This window comes from Arachis ipaensis, chromosome B9 (assembly GCF_059453495.1).
Source record: "Arachis ipaensis isolate K30076 ecotype BB chromosome B9, ASM5945349v1, whole genome shotgun sequence".
In the NCBI taxonomy this organism is placed as follows: domain Eukaryota; kingdom Viridiplantae; phylum Streptophyta; class Magnoliopsida; order Fabales; family Fabaceae; genus Arachis; species Arachis ipaensis.
Window position 1 is genome coordinate 113,577,815 of NC_142444.1, and position 23,988 is coordinate 113,601,802.

General features: G+C 33.2%; 2 protein-coding genes across 2 annotated transcripts; both read right to left on the minus strand.

Moving 5' to 3' along the window:
- Positions 1–1,392: 1,392 nt before the first annotated feature.
- On the minus strand, positions 1,393–2,531 carry LOC107615753 (uncharacterized). Its single transcript, XM_021110850.2, has 2 exons — positions 2,412–2,531; positions 1,393–2,266 (listed from the first exon to the last, which is right to left on the minus strand). The coding sequence occupies exons 1-2, from the start codon at positions 2,466–2,468 to the stop codon at positions 1,637–1,639; spliced, it is 687 nt and encodes a 228-aa protein (XP_020966509.2). The 5' UTR covers positions 2,469–2,531; the 3' UTR covers positions 1,393–1,636.
- A 19,409-nt stretch (positions 2,532–21,940) lies between these two features.
- On the minus strand, positions 21,941–23,345 carry LOC107618724 (uncharacterized). Its single transcript, XM_021110375.2, has 5 exons — positions 23,298–23,345; positions 22,766–23,144; positions 22,415–22,650; positions 22,123–22,338; positions 21,941–22,018 (listed from the first exon to the last, which is right to left on the minus strand). Exons 1-5 carry the CDS (start codon positions 23,343–23,345, stop codon positions 21,941–21,943), a joined length of 957 nt encoding a protein of 318 aa, XP_020966034.1.
- Between the last annotated feature and the right edge of the window lie 643 nt (positions 23,346–23,988).

A 23,988-nucleotide genomic window follows, 5' to 3' on the forward strand; every position in this document is an offset into this window, starting at 1 on the left:
AACCCGACATCCATCCGACCCATCATTCTAACGAGCAACCGAACAAGTTTGTAAGTATATCTATTTATATTACAACAAAAATTATTTTTAGTGATAATAACATATAACTACTATATGTTTTATTTAACTTATATTTTTACGGAAATTATATGTTCATTATTATTATTATATGTTATAACGACAATTATATATTTTTTACGACTATTAAAAAGATGTTTGCTAACAATTGTGTACTTGTCACTGAAACTTTATAGTAAGAATATATAAGACGACTAATGTCAAATTAATGATAAACATATTAGCAACTATTTTTATTGTCACTAAAAATAAAATAAATAGCTACTAAAAATAAATTTTCTAGTAGTAATAAATTATAAAGTATATATATTATCTAACTATTAGTTATAGTTTATATTCTCTATCAAAATTATATATAAAAAATTACAATAAAATTTTGTACCAAAACATTAATATAGAGATATGTCAGGTTTTTTTTCCATAAAAAAATTAATTAAATTTGTCGTCTAATAAAATAATTAAATTATATCGCTCATTTAACTTTTCTAATAAAATAACAAAGATATTATAATTTAGATATGACAAAAATAAAAAATAATGCATACTCATATATTTAATAAATAATAGTGAACTTATAATTTTTCTTTGATAAATTAAAAGTATAAAATATATATATATAACTCATGATCTAATAAGTTGAATTTATTGAAGTTCATACTCGATTAATTTAATAAGTTGATGATTTGACTCAGTTCTAACCTAGTTATGACCATCATGTGGGCCTAATATGTCTTAGTGGTAACACAAGGAAGGGGATTGGAAACATGGTAATTGTGATTGTAGATTTGACTTAGGAAAACGGTTTTTCAGCTTAGGAAAAGAAAAGAATGCTGTTCAAGCAAGAATTTTACATAATGGAAAATGAAAGTGTATTTAGATATTAAGTTTGAGGGATACAATTGAAAGTCCACATCCATAGAAAATTACTGATCAGATTTATTAAGATTTTGGGTTAAGATGTGACGATTTATTCACTGTAATGATTACTTGCTTAATTCATTGGTTAAAGTCTTATGTTGATGTGTTATGAGATGACGACTTTGCACTCTTTCTTTTTAATCATAAGATCTTAATTATATTATTGTTCTGGATAATAATGTTCAAGTGCTTTGTTAATGTGGCATATATTTAAAGCCAGACAGTTTCAGGAAGATGAGACAATCTTTTCATCACTATGCCTTCGTGACTTCAAATTTCTGAAGGAAACGTTGGGCAAAGTATATGATTATTATGTTCAATTTCCATGTAACGTAAAGTGCAACAAGGGCAAACTTTATGTGACCAAGAATCTACACTTGTTCTATATGCCACATGTAAAAAAAATAAAAAATAAAAATAAAGATCACAAAACAATGTCATGATAATATGATATGATTTTCTATATACATCTTGAAATAGGGCCAATAACTCCTTGTGATGATGAGTTGTGTCTCTCAACAAGAAGCAAAAAGAATTCAGCACTCCATTTTTGTGTGTCCAAAATAAAAAATCCAAATTAAAACACAAAGCACGTTTTTTGTTTTTTTGTTTTTTTGTTTTTTTTTTTTTTTTTTTTTGTTTAAGCATGAATGACTTTCCCTTGTGGTGGAAATCTGACCCTGAAAACATGTTCTTCCCCTGTGCATTTATCAACCTTAACAACCCAACGGCTCTTGTTACTCATTACTCTGTTTCCTCCACCATACTTAGGACTATTAATCACATTGGATCCAATTCTAAATTTAGTTACCAAAAGTCCTTCACCAATTGGAAGCAATTGAGTAGTCCTTGAACCAAACCAAGAAGACCCGTTGCAACTAAATGCATTGTATCCAACAACAACTACTGTTCCATTGTTATTATTTCCATGCACTTTCTTGAGGATTTCTTCGTGGCTATCAAGGTTGCAATCTATTAGCAGAAAATCAGCTGAATCAAAAGTGTGGTTTACCATTAGTTCTTGTGCTTCTCCAACCATGAATTCGACTCGTTGTGCCGCGGTACCCAATGCGGTTTTGGAGGCTTTTAGATTTTGATGGCTGTTTACAATGCAGATAACTTGGCCGCCGGTTTGGTTTGCAGCGGCCACCAAGGCTAGTGTGGTGGATCCGGCTGAGCCGGCGCAGGCAACGACCATTGTTTGTGCGTTGTTTCCTGCTGCTAGTGCTGATATGAACTCAGCCACGTCTGGTTCCTTCGCCTTTTGACCCTGAAGAGAAAACATCACACAAAATACATTAGAAAAATATTTTTAGTTTTTTATGTTAGAAAAATAGAGACTAATTAAGAAGTTTATGGTGATAATTAAGATTGAGACGTATGTCTAATTAAGATGGTTTTGTAGTAATACTAACCATTTTTAAAGTGCTGAGATAGGCCTTAGTGGCATTTTCTGCAGACCAACAAGCCATAGCTGTTCAATTTTATAGCTTGTTTTTGGATGAAAGAGAGAATGTTGATTGCGAGACTGGAGATGTGAATGATGGGTCGATTGGCCTTTGGTTATGGTTATTTATATACAATACAGGAATATGAGCAACCAAGGGATCTTGGGGGACCTATGGTGGGTCATGGGATAATCCAACTAGCTAAGGACATAGATAAAGCCTATGTGACTACAACAATAACAATAACAATTAAGTGAATAACAATAAAGCCTCTTTTACTGGGTGGAATTGACTAAATAGATCAAATAATATTATTAAATTTTATAATATATTATATTTATAGGAAGACTATACATAAGTCTTTTTTTATTATTTTTTATATAATTTTATTATTTTTTTTATTTTATATTCTTTGTCTATCATCTATTTCATCTACTTTTTTAATCAGATATTTTACTGATTTTCTTCTCATTGATAAAATTTATATGCATATGATGAAAAATTTATTATTATTATTATTATTATTATTATTATTATTATTATTATTAGAGTTTATTACAAATTCAATTTCCATTCAATTAGGAACGATTTTATTTTCGATTTAGGTTTTTTAGTCACTAAGTGTATTAATTAAATTATGAGAAAATGATAAATACATTCCCAACTTTTTATTTTGCGAATATTTTTGTTCTTAACCATTTGAAAGTACTTTTAAGTCTTTAACTCTTTTAAAAGTTGGATATATGTATCATTTCGTTTATATGGATCTATCAGACCTAACGAAAATGTCTAACATATCTCCCGTTGTGCTCACGTGGCCATTACAAATGTGCATGTGGAGGGAGACTTTTTAAAAGGTGAAAAATTAATCCCCCTTCTTCAAAACAACGTCCATAGCCCCAAATCTTCTCTCCACTTCCTTCTTCCATATCCTTCATTTCAAGTTTTACTCATTCTTTCTAAATCACACTAAAAACTCTAATTACTGAATCTCATTCTCATTTTCATGTCCACTTGCGCGAATCAAATATTGTGACTGCAGAGATGCCACAGCCGCCACCCTCTATCGCTAATCTAGGTCAGCAACCCCATCGCTGTTCGCCTCTCACAAGACCCCTTCCCACGATGCCTCGGCTACTACCAAGCTCTCTTCTTCTACCTCTGTAAAGTTTTGTTCTTCCGCCAAGAAAGAAAACCACCACCAACTCCGCTGATCCACGTCTCATGGATCCAAGAAGCCCGCGATCCGAGTTGTGCCACATGCCAACAAGGCATCAATCATTGCTTCTACTGTTGCATCAAGGGATTCCATTGTCTAGAGATCCACTTCTTCGGTCCCCAGAGGAAGAAGGCTATGGTTCATATTACTGGTGCTGATTTCGGTAAAATGGATAGTTGTAGTAATAGAAATATTGAAAACATTTGTAAAAAGGAATCTGTGAATGATAAATCTAAGAGATTGGGTGAAGGAAAGATCTTGAATAAAGGGTTGAAAACTGAAGAGCTTAAGGATAAGTTGTTCCCTCACCATAAGTTAATTTGGAATCGGGTGCTATTAAAGGAACCATGGTCATCTTCATCATGGAGCTGTTTAGGTAATGGATCTGATGATGTGAAGGCTAAGGTGGAAGATAACAAGGTGGACATGGGACAACTTGAGTCTGAGCTGGTTGAAGGGAGAGTAATTTGTCTCGTTTTAAAAACTCTCTCACTGTGTGTATTTGCAACAGCCTAGTCAGCACAACGGAAGTCACATAAGATATTTTCATTGGGTCTAAAGGACCCATATGAACGAAGGGATACATATATCCAACTTTTAAAGAGGTCAGTAATTTAAAAGTATTTTCAAATGGTCAGAAACAAAAATGTCTACAAAACAAAATGTTAGTGACCTATTTGTCCTTTTCTCTTGAATTCTTTTATAATACTTATCTTGAATGGAAGCAATTTGTTGATCAGAATTTAAATCCTTGTTGGCATTTGTTAGGGATGAGAATGATGATGGTATCGAAACAAGAGAAAGATTAATAACTAAAAAATTAAGCAAACCTTCAACATTCTGAATGGAATTTTTTCCTTCTTTTCTTAATTAAAATATCCTTGAGTTTTAAAAAATAAAAATTCAATACACAAAATATCTAAGCAAAAGTGTGATAACATAAATAAGTTGTTTTTTTTTCCTTTTGGAGTAGGAATGACAAAATAATTTGTGAACATGATTTCTGTGAGATATTTGAAGATGGAAGCGCACATGAGCATAAAAATCTTTCTGAGGATGAGAATGGAAATAAAGATCCTTATAGGAATTTTATAGTGGAGACAAAATTATATTAACCACCTTATGGAGATCTCTATTCTAAAAATCACTATAAGAAATGCATGAACAGAGATATTATGAACTTTTTATCTTATTCCGAAATACACACAAGTGTACTATTTGCATGATTTTAAAGTTGTAAGTCAAATTGGATAGTTGTGGTTAAGATTAAACTAAGGGGCCACATCGAATGTAATGTGGTATAAGTTCAAGAGCCCTACCAATTTAATGATTCAAATCCTTTAAAGATAGTCGTTGAAATTGGTGCTTCGACCACCCTTAATTCACTTCTTATGGATGACAAAATCATTGATCTTTGGAGAGAGAATGAAATGTCACCAATAGAAGAAGAGATTGAAGAGGACGATGAGGAAGAAGATGAATTTGATGATGAAAATGTTAGCTTCGAGAATATCAAAAGAAGCTTAATCTTTTGGATTAGGATAAACTTAGTTTATATTGTGTTAATTATATTGTTTATAATTGTTCCCTTGTCTCTTCTAGGTAAACATGGTAGGACGAGGTATTGGTTCTAAGGGTTGGGGTAGAGGCAGAGTGATTATCATACCCAGACCTAGCAGTACTCTGTCTTCCTCTACCTCAATGATGTTTGGGACATCATCATTTCCTAGTTCACAGCAAACGTTCTTGATGATCCCTAACCCACTCTAACTGGGTTTTACTTCGACTAGTGTATCTCTACTACCTTTACAGACTGATGCATATCTCACAAACTGATTCGTCATATGCATCAGTTGCTAATCCCCTAGAGGAGGACATCAAGCACACCATCATAAGGAAGATGGGACCCCACCCACAATTCATTCGTAAGGAAGATGTTTGACTATTTTATTGGTCGACATCTTCAATAGATGCTTATCAATGTCTGTAACGGTAAGGAGGAGTATAGTTAGTGAGTGTGACCCTAGTTGATGCGAGAGCTACGTGGATACTGGACAATTATGCCAGTTTCAAGAATCTCCAAACAACAAATTGGGCAAATAGGACAGCCGCCAACAGTGCCTTTTTGTACTGTAGGGGTTCAACCACTATTGTGAAGACCAAGAAGAGGATGGTATAATAATTAATTTACTTACTTAAGTTTTAAGTTGATTTGATTTTGTATTTTAAAATTAACTGTCACTTGTTTTAACATGTTTATTTATTATCTACAAGCAAAGTCATTGAACCACGTGCCTCTTAAATCTGAAGTCTTGAAGTACACCCATATACCGAAGAAAAATAAGGAGTTATTTATGGACAAGCTATATGAGAACTTAATGGAAACCTGCCTTTATTGCATAACATAATTTTTTTTAAACAATAGTGACTTGTCATAACATATAATTCTTTTATGTGTTAGGCATTATACATAGAAAGGCTGGAGGCCGCGACCCTACAAAGTAGGGAGAATGGGCATGAGTCTATTAGTTTTGTGCTAGTGGACCTAATGTGGTATGGTGCAATGCGCAAGACTCTATCTGAGCCATATAAGAACTGTATTTGTGTAGTTTATTTAAATTTGGGAACCTAAATATTCTACTAAATTTGTATTTTGTAATATGTTATTATGTGAGATAATTAGAAACATTGACATAGTTTTATATTATTTATACTAAATTTTGTTCAATTTTTTTAATAGAATAATTTTCGTGGTATATCCATGTGAAAATAGAACGAAATTTCAAGCTTTCTAGGATGAAAATTTAGAGATCGTCCCTTGTCTTCACTCCCTGATATTACCTTCCCTGATAAGAGGAGGTTATGAGCATGGAAGTCTGTATTTACATAGTAGAATTTTAATTTTAAAGAGATTTTATAGTTATCATTCATAAAAATTGAGTTGTTAAGGAAAAAAGTGGATTGGTGCTTGTTTGGGATTAGCCCATTATGTAAGATCGGGCCAATATCCTTCACCTAGTCTCTTGGTCATGTGGCAGAGTTAGTGATCTCCATACTAGATGCTTTCAGAGCATGACGGTTATAGAAAATGCGAGAATCTAGAGAGTGGGACACCCATGCAATCCCTGGAGAGGAGGGACCCATAAAATGACACCAATATATAGGGAGGAACTAACCTTTCCAGAGGTACCTACCTTACCCTAATACCCTCTACCTCACTACCCACACTGACTTGGGCGGCAGAGTTATTTTGCAGATACCATCCCTATCGCTTTCTTAACGACATCCACATTCCTCGAACTTCATCGGAAGGTCCCATCTTAATAACTTCAGGTAACAACATAACATTTGGCACCGGCTGCGGAGACTACCTAACTATAGCCGACGATAAATGATCCCCAACACGATCCCCGTGAATCTGAGGGGGACGGAAATGATGACCATCTTAGAGGCCACAATGCCGCTGACGACGGTCGCATGAGAAGTGTGGTAAATGTTGCGTCTTCCCGAAGTTGACATCAAAGTCCCAATGGTGCCCCGCACTCGCCAGAAAGGCATCCATTTGGGAGACCAGTAGCGATAGTGTCCGAATTATGCAGGAACTTATGCATCGAGTCCAAAAATGAAAAGAGAAGTGGCAGCCCGAGATTGTTCCAGACCCAAAACAAGCTAAGAAGCCCATTCTACAACGAAACAGAGGCGAGCTGGCACACATAACCAATCTCCAGCCACAATGTAGGGAATACGGAAAGCATGATGATGGGGACGATTGGTACGATCACACCTACCAAGAAAACCATAGGTCGCTAAGCCGGGAGAGACCAAGAGATGAGAAGAAGCGGAGGCGGGGGTGAGCCAATGGTAATGGGCGCTACTTCTTTTAATACTAGGGTCCTTAGTGTTTGTTTGCCAAAAACTTTGACAAACCCACGGACATGAGATGCGACAGCACAAAGGATCCACAAGAGAACATTACTGCCTTCAAAGCAAAGATGAACCTTAAGAAAGTAGCAGATGCTGTAAGGTGTCCTGCATTCCCTATAACCTTAGATGGCTCGGCAATATAGTGGTTCAATTTCCTTCCTCATGGGTCCATTTCGACCTTGTCAGACATAAGACAGAAATTCTTGGCCCAGTTCACCGCTCGAATAACAAAGACAAAACACCGAATAAATCTCTTAGGAGTAATCTTTCAAAGTGACGAATCCACCTTGAAGTACTTGGATTGTTTCAAGAGCGATTATTTAGAGATTGATGGTCTAACAAACTCAGTAGCGAACTTGTGGTTGATCAACAATCGGGTAAATAAGGACTTCCAAAAATATTTAACCACTAAACCTGTGTGGACGATGCAGGAAATACAAAATTTGACAAGGAAATATATTAATGACGAGGAGGTTAGCATAGTGGTAGCAGCCAACAAGCGGCAATCCCACCAACCAGCCTCCCCATCAACTGACAAACCTTCCTTCTGGCAAAGAGGGCTAGAAGGAATAGGCAAACAAACTGTCCAAGATCCTGCGGGTGGGAAAGTTCATGAACTACGTGCCTCTAACGGTTCCCATCGTGGAGGTGTACCAATAGATCGCGGACAAAAGAATCTTCCGGAAACCCAGCAACTGAAAGATTCTAATACCCTCTACGTCACTGCCCATAATGACTTGGGCGTCAGAGTGATTTTGTAGGTACCATCTCCGTTCTTTACAACATCTGCATTACTCGGACTACATCAGGAGGTCCCATCTTAATAACTTCAGGTTATGACATAACAGAGCTATCTTAAATCTCTTTTCAATTCTTTCCATACACACAGTATAGTTACTACAATTTAATTTTAACTAAACATGCTTGTATTCTACCTAGAGGTTTAAATATTCAAAAATCATATATGTTCCACAATAAAATTAGGCGTTCAAGTATTTTTTTTAAACAAAGTCTCTAACCAAGTCATCATGCGGTCAAAAATTCTTCTTCGTATGTTCGTACGTGCTACTGCTCTTTCTCTTTTTGCGCGCTTCAATGTATTCATTGCTATCTCCATTATTGTCGTCGTCATTGCTGCTGATACCGTCAATGTTGTCTCTTCTTCTTCCTCCTCCTCATCTTCCTTCGTTATCATCATCATCATCGTCTTCTTCTTCTGCTCCTTCTCTAATATATATTCAGAAAAAGATACTGACCACAAAAATTTTGATGCATAGTACATAATTTTTTCTGCACAGTACAAAAAAATTGTTGCACAACACAAAAATTTTTGTGCTATATCACTAAATTTTTGTACCATATGCAAAAAGTTTTGTGCTATATCCATAAGGTTATGTGTTATGTATAAAACTTTTTGCGTTGTGTGTAAAAATTAATTTGTTCTATAACAAAATTTTTATGCTCCATAATAAAATTTTTGTGCCAGAAAAGCATAAAGACAAATAATTACATGATGAACGCATAATTTTTTTTTACCGAATTTGTACCAACTCAATTAGACTTGGTTAAAAAAAACATTTATACAATATAACGTCATCACCCTATGTTCTATCCCATATTTTTTCATCCTTACCCGAAATATCTGAAGTTCTTTTAAAATTGTTTTTAGATTTATCATAATTCCAACCCGTATACTAAATTTCTTTAAGTATATGTTTAAATTAAGCATCTACAAATGTATACAATAAATAAATTGAGCATGTAATTATTTTATGATACAAAAACAAAACTAAAATACTTTTAAATATAAAACAATATTTTCACAAAAATAAAAATAAATATTATGTAACTCATGGATATAATACAATATAAAATGAATAATGGTCTTTTTAGTATATATAATAATAATAATAACAATTATAACAATAATATTTTGTAAAAATATTTTAATGAAAATTCTAAAAAATCCCTACAAATAAATTTTAAAAATAAAGAATTTTCTTTTGTATTTTTAGAGATTTATTAACAGAAATTTTTATTTTAAATAATAAAAATTAAAAAATATAATTAAAATATATTCCTAAAAAATATTTAGAATGTACAAAATTCTCGTTCTCATGAACTTTTTTTCTATTACCTCTTACTGTTTTTTGTTCTCACTCTCATGAGAAGTTAACTGATCGTATTTAGTGTTGTTTGAGATTTCTTTTATTATCCTCGTTCTTGCTTAGAGTTTGATTGGCACTGCTATTGATTGCATTTGTGTTGTTGCTGATTGTGTTTATACCGTTGCTGATCGCGTTTATGTTGTTGTTGCATTATTGCATTGCCTTGTTTCTTGTAGCTCTTTTTCTATAAAAAGTATATTTATATGGATTGCAAGTTAATTTGGAATAGGATAGACTTATAATGTAACAAGATCCTTTTTTTAACCAAACTTTTTATTGTGGTTCTGATTTGAACGGACTACTTTGGCCGGCTTAGAATGCACTAAATTGGACACTTATAAAGTCATTTAACCAAATAAGTCCAACAAATCATTTACATTCATGCGCCCTTACTGCACGTTTTTCTTTTTCTCCTTCTTTTTCGTCACTTTTTTCTCATTGAACTTTCTTCTCTTTTTTCTTTTTCCTCCTTCTCTTCCATCATGTTCATCATTATGATTATCATCGTTATAGTCATCGTCGTCTTCTTCTTATACGTATCGTCGTTATCGTTATCGTCTTTATCATTGTTATCGTTATCGTAGAATTTTTGCCATATATATTGATGACGTTGCCTGATCCAAAATTTTTGCCACAGAATTTTCTCAGGTTTCTTCTTGTTTTATTCTCTTAACAAGAATAAAAACAAAAAAATCAAATAAAGAAGAAGAAACACATAATGCTGCAAAATTACTTGGAAGAGGATCGGATGAACCTACATGAATTCAACTAAAAGAAAGAAAGAAATAACGAAAAGAAGAAGAAGAAAAAAATGCAACATTAAAAAAATATTTCTGTGTATTTATAGTAAATTTCAGCGTAAAACTAAGATATTTTTGTGTATTGTTAAGAAATTTCAGTGTATTTCTGCTGATAAGTTCTGCATACTTCAAAACTCTTCCTCTTCCTCCTCCTCATCTTTTGCTGCTTCATCATCATCATCATCATCATCATCATCTTCTTTTTTTTCTTATTCAACTTTTTCTTCTTGTTTTATCTTCTCAAATTTCTTTTTGTTTTACTCTTTTAACAAAAATAAAAACAAAAAAAATCAAACAAAGAAGAAGGAGAAAAAACACATAATGTTGCAAAATTACTTAGAAGAAGATGACTCTACATTCATTCAACTAAAAGAAAGAAAGAAATATGAAAAAAAAGAAGAAAAAAATGTAACATTAAAAAATATTTTTGTGTATTTGTAGCAAATTTCGGTGTAAAACTAAGATATTTATGTGTATTGTTAAAAATTTGTTGTATATTTATACTGATAAGTTCTGCATAATTCAAAACTCTTCTTCTTCCTCCTCCTCATCTTCTGCTGCTTCTTCTTTTTCTTTTTTATCATCATCATTGTAAGTCCCAAAATTTTTGAAAATTTTATTATAAATTAATTTCAAGTTTAATTATTTATTTATAGTTTTAATTTTAGAAATTTCTTTATTAAAGATAATTAAAGTAAGTTTTGATTAATTGAGTTTGAAATAATTATTGAAGTATTTTCTATATTTAAATTATAAAGTTTAGTAATTATAAAATAATAAGAATTTTATATGATTTGGTTTAAATATATGAAAATTTCGGAATTTAATACTTTCAATTTTTACAGATAAAGAAAATTAATTATATTATCTCTAATTTTAAATTAAAATATTTGATTGAAAGTCAATTAACAAATTAATAATTAAATAATATTTTAAAAATAAATTTAAAGGATTAAATTAGATTTTTAATTAATACTCTATACCTCTAATTTTATTAAAATTACCTAAACTACCCTAATTCTAAACCCTCAGATCTCCTAGCTATATAGACATTATCCGTAGCTTTTGAAACATGCTTTGTTAATAGCCTTCTTGCACCATTGATTTAATCATCATCATCATCATCATCATCATCATCATCATCATCATCATCATTATTATATAGGAGTACTCCATCCAGTCGCACCCACACGCACTAAATTTGGTGTTGCTGTTGGTGCTTGTGATGATGACGATGAAAGCTTTTATTGTGGAAGGATTTTGATGAATTTTACTGGCTTAGTAGTTGCATTTGATTATTTATATATATTATGAGATCTGAGAGAGAGAGCAGAAGAGGGAAGAGAGGACTTGAGGAAGAGAAAGGGAGAAGAAGGAAGACTCGCGCAGGAGGAAAGGGAGACCGCCGCTGCAGCTGCGCCACCGCCACCGCGTCCTGCTGCCTGCACTGCCACCATTCAGCTTGAGCCAACACTGTGCCATTCGTCACCATTGTGAGGAAGCTCAGAACCGAGAGAGAGAGCCGCGCGAGGAGAAGAAGGCGTCGTCGCCAGTGGAGCTCGCGTCGTTGTCGTCGTCGTCGAGGTCTTTCTGTCGCCGTTCTTCGCCACTGTCGAGCCGCCGTTAACACAGATCTGACTAGAGGAGAAGAGGGAAATGCGACCAGAACGGGATGGAAGGGAAGGAAGCCACCTTCGTCACCGTCGAGCCATCTCCGTCGCTGTTGCCGTCAGAAACCGCCACTGAAGCTTCTGTTTTCTTGGTAAGTTCTAGCCCTGTTCTGTTTTATCTTCCTTATCCGTCGAAATCTGTTACCATAAGGGTCATCGATTAAGTCTTATATGTTTGATAATGTTGTAGTGAGTTTTTTCGTTGCGGGCTGAAGCCGCTGCCGTTGGAGCTTGCCGGAGTTAACCGCTGAAGCTGCGGCTGCGCTGTACTTTAGTTCCTTGCTAGTACAGTAAGTTGTTCTTGCTTTGAAACTCTTTTAGTCGCTGTTCTGTTATGTGGCTGAGGATTTGCGATGCTATTTGCGATTTGATTGAGTTTCGGTTATTTCTTGTTGCAATTAGAGTAGCTATGGTTGCTGTAAATATGGTTTGGAACTGCGGTTTTGGCTGCTGCTATGATGAGCCGAGGGAAAAAGGAATTCAACGCATTTAATTATGTGGATTGCGAATAATTGAGGTAGGGGTTTTCTTAAAATTTATTTTATCTTATAGAGTTGTTATAAATAGATTTTAATGTGAGAAACATATGTCTGTGATTATGATTGTCTTATGAATGTGGTTGTTTACTGGACTGAATGACTGTTTGCTTGATTGCTTGAGTGGCGTGTGATTGTTGAAAAGAAATTAGTTTGAAAAGTTATTTAGTTGATTATTATGAAAAGTGGTTTTTCTTGGTTTTGAAGTTAACTTGATCATGAAAATGAATTAATTTTGGAAGCGGTTTAATTTTGAATTAGTTTGATTTTATAAATGATTTAATATTTGAGCTGGTTTAATTTTGAAAAGATTTATTTTTGAAAAATGATTGAGATTTTAAAATGGTTGAGAAAGGGTTTGAGGAATGTTTGGATGGGACCCGAAAAGGGTGGCAGAGTCCGAGTTTTAGAAGAGATGCTGCCGAAATTTTATAAAATTGGAAGTTTTGTTTGAAGTAATTATTTAAAAAGATTTGGTTTTAAACATTATATGTTTTAAGATTGATTTATTTAGAAAAAAAAGAATTATGTTTTGGATTGGGATTGTTGATGAACGGAATGGAAAGAAGGACAATGAGGATTGACTTTGAAATATGATTTTTGAATGAATTTGGAAATGAGATATAGATTGACGAATGATGATGATATTGAGAATGGCTTAGATATTGATGAATGTTGAATGAATTATTCATATGGCTTATGAATTTGAATTATCTGAGACACGAGTTTTTCTGGGTAGACGCAGTGGCTTGCCACCACTTGCTCCAGGTTGAGACTTGATACTCTGTTGACCCTACGACGTAAGGGTGACCGGGTACTTATAAATTCCCAGGAATGGTACCCCCATTGAGCGATTTGATATATATATGAGAAAAAGCTATGCATAGACTTATGGGGATGCGCGTCGGGAGACAGTCCATGGATTTAGCAAACCAGACTTGTCGGGTTGGCCGTATAACCGACAGATGAGCTCATTAGCCATAGGACAGGCATGCATCATACGCATTTGTATTCTTTGCTTGGGTTTGAATTTGTTTTGGTTTGCCTAATTGTTAAACTATTATTAACTGCTACCTAAACCTGTACTTTTCTTGTCTGTTTTGTCTGTGTTTGTCCTGGTGTGCTACTTTTGAGAATGAGCTTTGGTGCTGAATTGATGATTGCGTTGAATGATTTGTGATTGGCTTCTGAATAAGATTTTTCTTATAAGAAAAGAAATGTTTTGGATTTCTGGATATTTAGGTATTGATTTTCGAAAAGGGTTTTTGGATAACTAGTTGGTTTTTAAAGGATTCAAAGGACGAACAATAATCACTGAGCTTAAATAGATTTCTCTTTAAATATCTTATTATGACAACTCTGAAACTCTGTGGTGAGACCGTGTGGTTAGGTTTTCACCCCCCTACAGCTTTATCCTTTTCAAGAGACGGATGAAAAAGCTCACGAAGGGTTGTATTGCGTTTCGCTTAGTCGATAATGCTATTTAATTTTTATTTATTTACCCCTCGCCATCAATATTATATTATGTAAGAGGAATATGAGTTGTATGATTTGTATATATATTTTATTATGTAATAGTTGTTTTTGTACATGTATATGCTTGTTTTGTTTTATTTAAAAAGTATTCTTTTCCCGGTTTATAAAAAGAACAGTGATACTATTTCGAGTCAAAGGCTCCTATTTTATTATTAAGTATATGAAGTCGTCGTAATACTTCTTTCTATCAGAGTAGCGCTGCCGGAAGCGTGACATTCTGATAGTGAGGGTGTTACAATCATCATCTTCTTTTTTTTCTTATTCATCTTTTTCTTCTTGTTTTACTTTCTAAAGTTTCTTCTTATTTTACTCTCTTAACAAGAATAAAAACAAAAAAAAAAAATTAAACAAAGAAGAAGAAGAAACACGTAATGCTGTAAAATTACTTGAAAAACGATGAACCTACATTCATTCATCCAAAAAAAAAAGAAATAAGAAAAGAAAAAGAAGAAGAAAAAATGCAGCATTAAAGAAAATATTTTTGTGTATTTGACTACTTGTAGCAAATTTTGGTGTAAAACTAAGATATTTATGTGTATTGTTAAGAATTTTTTATGTATTTGTATTGATAAGTTCTGTATAATTCAAAACTCATCATCATCATCATCATCATCATCATCATCATCATCATCGTCGTCGTCGTCATCGTCTTCTTCTTTTTTTCTTCTTTTACCTTCTCAAGTTTCTTCTTGTTTTACTCTCTTAACAAGAATAAGAACAAAAAATCAAACAAAGAAGAAAAAAAACACATGATGCTACAAAATTACTTGGAAGAGGATGAACCTACATTCATTCAACTAAAAGAAAGAAAGAAATAAGGAAAAGAAGAAGAAGAAAAAAATGCAGCATTAAAGAAAATATTTTTATGTATTTGTAGCAAATTTCGGTGTAAAATTAAGACATTTATGTGAATTGCTAAAAAATTTCAATGTATTTGTACTGATAAGTTATGCATAATTCAAAACTCCGGCCTCCTCTTCATCTGCTGCTTCTTTTTCTTCATCTTTTTATTTCATTTTCTCATAATTCTTCTTGGGAGAAAAAAATTAAACAAAAAAAATATATATAATGTTGCAAAATCAATAGAAAGAGAAGGAGGAAAAAAATGCAGCAACAACAACAACAATAAAAAGAATGATGAAGAGGATGAAATACGCGAAGAAAAAGAAGAAATGCAAAGAAAGAGGAGGAGGAGCGCAACAAAGAAGGAGGAGGAGAAGGAGCAATGCGCGATACAAACGTTGGAGGAGGAACGGCGTGATTTCACACGCGCGTTATGTAAGTGGGTTTTGTTGGATTAGAGTTAACTTGTTTGGATTTGTTTGCCAAAAAAATTTGTATGTGTAACAGGACTGTTAGAAAAATATTCGAAATTAATAGTTTTTATTAATATTAGTTAATATTTTAGATTAATATTTTATCTTTATACTATTTAAATTTAAAATTTAGAAATTATAGTTTAAAATTTTATTTTATTTTAATATTTAAAATTGATCAAATATTAACAAAATAACTAATAAATTTCATTGGATCAGGTATATTGCTGGATTATCGCTGTTGTCCCCGTAAACACATAATGATGAAGCCAAAACCTCGTTTTCCACATCCATTTAAAGACCAACCTATTGGCCAAGATATCCTTAGGTTTACGTTAAAGAAAAATAAAGCAAACACATGTAAACAAATCAAGGAAAATGGTAGACCCTAACATGCCAACACCATACTCCATATTTCAAACCTTGCATAATTTAAAATATATATTTAATCAGCATGCCAGTTACATTATGAAATGGTGTTTGATTCTTTCTGCACTAGGAAGAGCAAACACAGATCTAGATCACTTCAGGTTGCTACCACTACCAAGAACATTGTTAACAATAGGGGTCTACGGAAAACCTCATAGGTGAATTTTCTGTCTTTTGGTCTATGATTTAATTAATTTTGCATTATATTAAGATGGCCCCTCGTTTGTTGTCTTGCTCTATACTTGGGGAGAAGATGATACAAATAATTGGTGGACCTTATGTGAAGTTTCAACCAGAATTTCTTTTTCTTATTTTTGTTTTTTTGTTTTGTTTTTTTCTAAAAAAAAAATCGAACCACTAATATCAAGTAAGGTCATACTAAAAAATCTAACTCACTCAAAAGATCCATAAAGGAGCAATCTTGTATTGTAACGATTTCATCTTAAAGACCCGAAACTCAAATTTCTAGTTAATACTTAATAAATCAACAGTAGTTAACTAATACAAATTGATACGATGAAAAATATAGACGAATAAAAAGATGACATTTGAATATACTATCTGTATTAGTATTTATTATATATATTTTTAAATATATTATTTAATGTAAAATTTTTTTATTTAATTTTAAAAGATTAAAATAATTTTTAAGGTTAATTTTTTAATTATATTTCAAATTAAAAATTTTCTTTAAGAAAAAAATTTAAAAAAATAAAATAACTTTTTGTGATTACAAAGTCTAAAAATACTAGTTTAGTTCATTTTAAAAGACTAAAACATCCCTTTCAATATTAATTATAAAAAACTAAAATACTCCTTTAGAACTAATATTGTTTAAATGAATTAGAATGTAGAAATTTGAATTTTATTTTAAAAGACAAAAATACCCTGTTTAAGATTAATTTTAAAGACTAAAATGCTATTTTAGAATTAATATTGTTTAATTAAACAAAAAAAAATTTGAAATTCATTCTAAAAGACTAAAATACCATTTTTAAAATTAAATTTGTTTAATTTGTTTTAGAAAGGGATAAGTATTGTTTTGGTCCTTCACGTTGAGGGTCGGAATCGAACCTGTCCCTAACGTAATTTCTGATTTAGAATCATCTTTAACGTTTTTTTTCGTATTAAAATCGTCCTTTTAATTTTTTTGGACAAAAATACCCTCACCACTAACAGCACAATTACCTCCACCACCACCACCACCACCAACAACACCAACACCAACACCACAATCAGTACCAACACCACCACCAGAACCACCACCACCACCACCACCACCACCACCACCACCACCACCACCACCACCACCACCACCACCACCACCACCAAATTCAATAGCAAAATAAAAAATAGAAAAATCAGAAACAGAGGTAGAAAAAGAAACAAATTCAACAGCAAAATTCAACAGATGCAGAAAAAAAAGAAGCAAAATTCAAATGCAACAACAAAAACAGCAAAACCACTTCCCCTTCCTCTTCATTTTCTTCCTCTTCTTCTCCGGCTTCTTCCACTTCCCCTCCTCCCTCTCCTCCACCAACACCAACACCAACATAATAAACAGAAGAGAAAAAAATTGAGATCTGAAAAGCAGAAAATTGGAGCAGGGAAGGAGAAGGAAACATGGTGGTGAGGAACGGGCGGAGCAACTTAGTTGGCCTGGTGGTGGCGCTGGTGACGTGGCAAAAGTCAATACGTAGTGAAATGGAAACAGGAATTTTGCCCTGTTCTAACCTTCGAAGACAGTGGGAGGAGCGATGGAGCAAGGGAAAGGGGAAAGGGCTTCACACGAAGGGGAGGGCCTGGATGCCGCGGCGGCGCTGGGTTGGGTCGCCATGGCTCGTCGATGGTGGAGGCTACGGGTCAGTGGTTCGACCATGGGGAGGTTGGTTTGCGATGGTGGTTCGACGCTGAGAGGAGACGCGAGGGGGAGAATAGGGTAGAGGGTCGCGGGGGTGGTTGGCTGGGTTAGGGTTCGGACAGGGGGTGGTGACAGGTTGGGACGCCGGTAAGGGCGCAGTGGCGAAGGTTGGGTGGCAACGCCGTCACTGAGGGGCGCGGTGGCTGTTCGATAGCAGAGGAGAGGAGAGTGGGACAAGGGGACAAAGAAGAGATGAGAGAAGAGGAAGAAGAAAGGGGAGTAGGGGAAAGGTGGTCACGGTGGCGCTGTGGTGGTGGGCTTGATTCGGTGGTTTTATTAAAGTAGTGGTAGTTTAGAAATAAAATTAAAAATTTTATTAAAAAAGACGATTTTAATACGAAAAAAAAAACATTAAGAATGATTTTAAATCAGAAATTACGTTAGAGACGAATTCGATTCCGACCCTCAACGTGAGGAACCAAAACAATACTTATCCTTTTTAAAAATTTAGAATTTAAAATTGTTTTAGTTGGCACATTATAGTGCCTTGATATCACTGTTAAATTAGTTAACGGCCTATTTATTTATGTTCACCCAGAGAAAATGACATCATTTTAACATTAAATTGGCTATGAACCTATTTATCTTTTTCGCTCTATTTTACTCTAGATGGTTCTTTTCTAATTTTTATTCAAATGACCTTATTTTTCTTTTGTGATCTTAAAAGAAACTCATCTACAAGTAATGAGAGGCAACTATTGTTGTGCTCTTAAATTACAAGTGATCTTCTGAAAAAGTTTCTCATACAATATTTTCCCAAATCACTTTTTCTTTTTATCGTTATGATATTCATTATTTTAATATTCTTTCAATAAATGCTTAAATGTATGTGATAATAAGTATGAATTAATTAAGAAATTATTTAAATTTAAAAATATTATTTATTATGAAAATAAGTGAATAGTCTGCAATGTAATTTTAAGTATATAAATAAAAAAAATAATGTAGTTGAGAACAAAGAATATTCATAAAAATTGGAACACAATTAATAAATTAGTAATATATTTTTTAAAATAATAATTCTGTGATATATAATTATAATTAGGATTTGGAGTCTCTTATACTCCCGATTCCCTTGTTTTATAATAATTGTTACATTTTACACGTTGTTATGAATATGATTTACTGGTAGAGTACTCTATTAATTCTTTGTTTTTAATTGCATAATTTTTTATTTGTTTATTTAAAAATTACACTGAGAACTTTTTATTTATTTTCATAATAAATGATACTTTTGAATTTGAATAATTTATTAATTGATTTATACTTATTATATCAAACATATAAGCATTTATTAAAAAAGAAATAATAATATAATGAATATTATAGGAATAAAAAAGTTATTTAAAAGAGATAAAATTATTATATGAGAAATTTTGTACGAGATCACAATTGATTTAAGAGCACAATAATAGTTGCCTCTCATTAGAATAAAATAGAGGAATCTCGCCTTAACAGCAAAATAGTAATGGAAGATGCTAGATGCAAATTCTAGATTATTTTAGCGATATGGCAAGATAAATAACATGTTCTAGAGTGATGTTTGAACACAATATGTTCATATATACACAAGTAAATAAGACAAATATATTCTTAACAAATAGATTTTTAGTTAATTTGACGTTAAAATGATGTATTGTTTGAGTGACCAGAAATAAATAAATTCATGATGACTAATTCGATAATAATAGTATGACATTTAATGTACAAATGAATTTATCAGTTATCATCTTATAACGTGCTAAATAAATAATTTTTTATTATGAATTAATAGTAGAGATGACGTAGGGACTATATTGTCTCACGAAAAAACAAAATCAAAGACTAAGATAGAATTTTTTTGTATGAATCGGATTGTTTTTCATAAAAATAAAAAAGAATTAGGTTGAAATTTCATTCTAATATTAATAAATAGGGCATTTAGTATTTTAAAATAAAAAATTCAAATTTTTGCTTTCTAATTCAATTAAACAACTTTAGTCCTAAAAGACATACTAGTAATTTACAATTAATCCAAAAAGGAATATTTTATTTTTTTTAAAATTTACTACAAGAATATTTTTATATTTTAAAATCAAATTAAAATTTCTATTGTCTAATTCATTTAAACGTTAACTCTAATAGAATATTTTAGTTTTTTTATAATTAATCTTAGAAGGAATATTTTAATCTTCTTATTAAATTAATCAAATTTGTATTTTATACTTCTAAAATCAAACCGAAATTTCTAATTCCCGGTACAATGAAACAATCCTAAGTCTAAAAGGACATTAATGTACAAGGGAGGCGGGAATTGGCGGCGGTTTTTTTATGAATTAGCGGCGGTTTAAAACCGCCGCAAAATCATTTTCGGCGATTAACCGGACTACCATAGATATGGGTGTTGGGATTGGATTTAGTGGCGGTTTCCAACAATCGCTGGCATAACCGCCGCTAAATCAAAATCTTGCGGCACAACAACAGAAAACTGCCGCTGAATTCTACTGACACGATTTCCCTCATATTTACCGGTGGTTTCTTAACCGCCGCAATTTTTATCGATATGTCTGACTGGCCGAACGTTTAGCGGCGGTTTTAAAACGGCCGTTAAATACTAATGTAGTTTCTGTCAAAGATGCCGGCGGTTACAAACCGCCGCCAAATATAATAGTTTCTACAATCATTGAACTAAAATAGAGGCGGTTTAAAACCGCCGCTATGTTAACAGAAATTTAAAAAAAAAAATGAAAATTTGGGTCTTTCAATAAAACACGCCAAATTGGTTTAAAATATTATTCAATGATTTTTTATAATTCTTCTTATATATTTTATTATTTTAAAGATTGAATATTTTCAACCTTAGAATCTAAACTTGTATCAAAAACAAAATCGAGATATAAGCAAAACAGGAAATATATATATCCATCAAAATACGAACAAAAAGAAATCTCTTTCAAAGAGTTGCTCAATCTAATTCAATAAAATGTTTGCTTCAATGCAACATATCTCCAATCCTAATATTCTAGTATTCACTCTATCATTCCACGAAACGCAGCGATGTCTGGTGGCAGTTCCTCACCCTACCGTTGAAACAGATAAATCAGAGCACTCTCCATCGCCTTCATCTTTTTCTTCTCTGCTACTGCCTCATCCTCCATTGCCTTCCTCTTCAACTTCTCGCCTTGCAGCTCTGCCTGCAGTTCAAGCAGCTTCCTCTGAGTCTCCTCTAGTTGGACTCCGTTGCCAGGCCCATGTGAATTTGGACAGAAGAGTTGACTAGGAGTCGGTCCAAAACCCACACCATGTACTCTACCCGATTTCTCTTTTTCGAAAACCTGAGCAATGGAATCATTTTGAGACAACACCCTATATGACTCATCCTGTTGCTCAATCTCCTCAATTATTTTCTACAGACACAAATTAGTAAATACAACAATTTTGTTGATGGGTCCATCTCATGTCAAGAACACACCAAATGATAACATAGGATGCCAACCACTATAACTAGCTGTAACGGATAAATGAAAATCAATCATTCAAATTCTATCCCAACTATTTCCAAATTACGTCGAAGTTCAAAAAGTCTAAAAACATAACAGGTAAATTAGCAATGAAAATTAAAGTAAGCTGGAATATGAATTGTAAAAGTCTCTTAGTCCATTTTAACATAGAGTATCAAACCATTCATTAAACAGGAACAAAAATAAAATAACATAGAAAAGTAGACTACAACCCTATTTGAGGTCATAACTTTATCGATCAATTATAAGTAGTGGTACTTACACCGATTGCTCTTGCTTCATCATTCATTTAGGGGCCATCCTTTTTTTGTGCACTGTGATCCATAACTCCCCTCTACCGAATATTCTCCCTAGTTGTTCCGACTGTATCAACAAATTTTATGCCATTACCGTTTTCCACACAATCAAGGCAACCTCAAGTCACGGAAATAGTCCAAAGAGTGAACAAAATAAGTAAAGTACCTCTTCTTTGATCCGTCATGCAAAGCTTTTCGAACCTCCAGTGTGGGTATATTGTTGTTTTGATCGATTTTTCGCATTTTTCTTGCACTTCTTCTATTGGTCCAGTAGAGACAAAAGGCGATTATAAGATGATTTAAAAAGATTCAATGCAACAATAATTTACATAAAAGTTGTGTTCCAATGATATACTAGATTACCTTCGTTTCATGTTTGGCGCGATAGTCAAGGAACCATCTCCAATGCTCTCGATCGATTCCTGGCGGACGGTTCTCAATATTTTGTTCAGTCGTGAACGTTGGCTCGAAATAAGCATTATACAACCTCGGCCTTGTCTCCTTCCAGGATTTTCCCATACTTTTCAAAATATTTTTCTTGATAGTTCTTTCACTATCTTCATCAATGTGAAAAATTTGCTATACAGATAACAACAATTTGTCAAAAGTTGTAAAAATAAGGCAGATTTATTTCAAAGGGGACATAAACTTTTACCTTGACACATTCGTTATAAACTTTGTCCTTAGTGGTAATCTTATGCCAACTTTCCTCACAGATAGGAAATTTTCCAAAGTCAGATCCTAGCAGACCAAGCACGCCACTCAACAGTCCAGGCTCGTTTCCAATTGCTTGCTTTGCCTTGTTGAACCTGAGCACGATCTTTCTACCGTTAGGCCATTCCATAGCCTCCCTCACGCTTAGTCTTGCTGGCTTGATTGTGCCATCAGAATCTAAAAGCCAAACATAATATCTTATGTGTATCCGTAGTGGACAGCATGCGAGAATAAGAATAATCACCAAGAGTGTAAATCATGTTGAACACATAAAATTTAATAGCTAAATTACCGATTATCCTGACTTTCCAAAACTCTGTAGTCTTGCGTTCTTTGCGATTTTGAGCTCTAGAATTGACAAAGGAGTCATCAGCTTCTTGATCAACAGAATCTACATCATTGGCATTATCCATAGAGTTTACACGGCTTGGCTCCGAGTTCTGAATGGTAGTTGTGCTCGTTTGTGGAGCAGGCCTTGGTACACTGCGCGGCGAAAGGAACAGGCGTGAAGTTGGAGGGACACTATCACCACTGTTCAGGAGAATTTCAGAGTCATCGCGGTGGGTAGCAGAGGCCGGAGGCGGAGCCGTTTGTAGTCGCTGACATCCTGGTCCTACTTTCGATTTTTTCATGAAACGACCTTTTCTAGCCATCTTAGAAGATAATGGGCGCTTGTTTCAACCAAATAACAAATTAGAACCAAGAAGAGTCAAAGCACATATCATTCTGTTTTGGTAAATTTGTTACATCCAAAATTGAAATATAATTCATTGACTAATCCATATAGAAACCACAAATTTAAATATAGATATGAGATTACATACATGTGAGACTATAAGTTCTGCCCAGGACTCTAAGATACTCCCAACCATTTCAACAAAAAAAGCACCACGTACATTCAAGATTGTAGCAATTGCAAAGGGCAACTCCAAATTAGTTGCTATGTTCCATATACAGCTTTCAGTTTCAAATATCACGTACACTGTTTAAGGCTAAGTGACTAAATAATTTAATATATTTATTTAAGAAAACAAGTGACTAAATAAGTTCCAAGAACATGTTGTACCAAATATACAGGGAATATTTGAAATATATACGATGAAATGCCTATAGGTAGATATGACCGATCCATTAAATCTTAGGGAGACAACACTATTAAAAAAACACCACGCACATATCAAAATACAAACCAAATGGCTATATATATTAATGTCATATTTTAGGTACAGGCTTGAACAACGAAAAGCATATAAATTACTCATCACCTCTCCCAATTTAATTAGCTCTTTCCATTGATTATTTCATGCATGTCCTAGAGTGTTAGCTATAATCATTTCTCAATTTTACTATTTTAATATACGGTGTTAATATAAAATTGTGGAAATCAAGTTATGACTTTTATGGTTACTTATTCAGTTTCTTACAACTCAAATCAATCCTAAGTATACCATTATACACTCAAAAAATAATATACCAAAAAAAAAAAACTAAATTAATAATCATATGTTATATTTT

What these genes read in the sequence shown, in the direction of transcription:
- LOC107615753 (XM_021110850.2), bottom strand. Translation starts at nt 2,468, where the DNA reads ATGGCTTGTTGGTCTGCAGAAAATGCCACTAAGGCCTATCTCAGCACT. An exon ending in ATCTCAGCACTTTAAAAATG is followed by an intron (nt 2,267 to 2,411) that starts GTTAGTATTACT and finishes TTTTCTCTTCAG; the next exon opens with GGTCAAAAGGCGAAGGAACC.
- LOC107618724 (XM_021110375.2), bottom strand. Translation starts at nt 23,345, where the DNA reads ATGGTTGGGAGTATCTTAGAGTCCTGGGCAGAACTTATAGTCTCACAT. An exon ending in CAGAACTTATAGTCTCACAT is followed by an intron (nt 23,145 to 23,297) that starts GTATGTAATCTC and finishes GGTTGAAACAAG; the next exon opens with CGCCCATTATCTTCTAAGAT. An exon ending in GCGCCAAACATGAAACGAAG is followed by an intron (nt 22,019 to 22,122) that starts GTAATCTAGTAT and finishes CTGGACCAATAG; the next exon opens with AAGAAGTGCAAGAAAAATGC.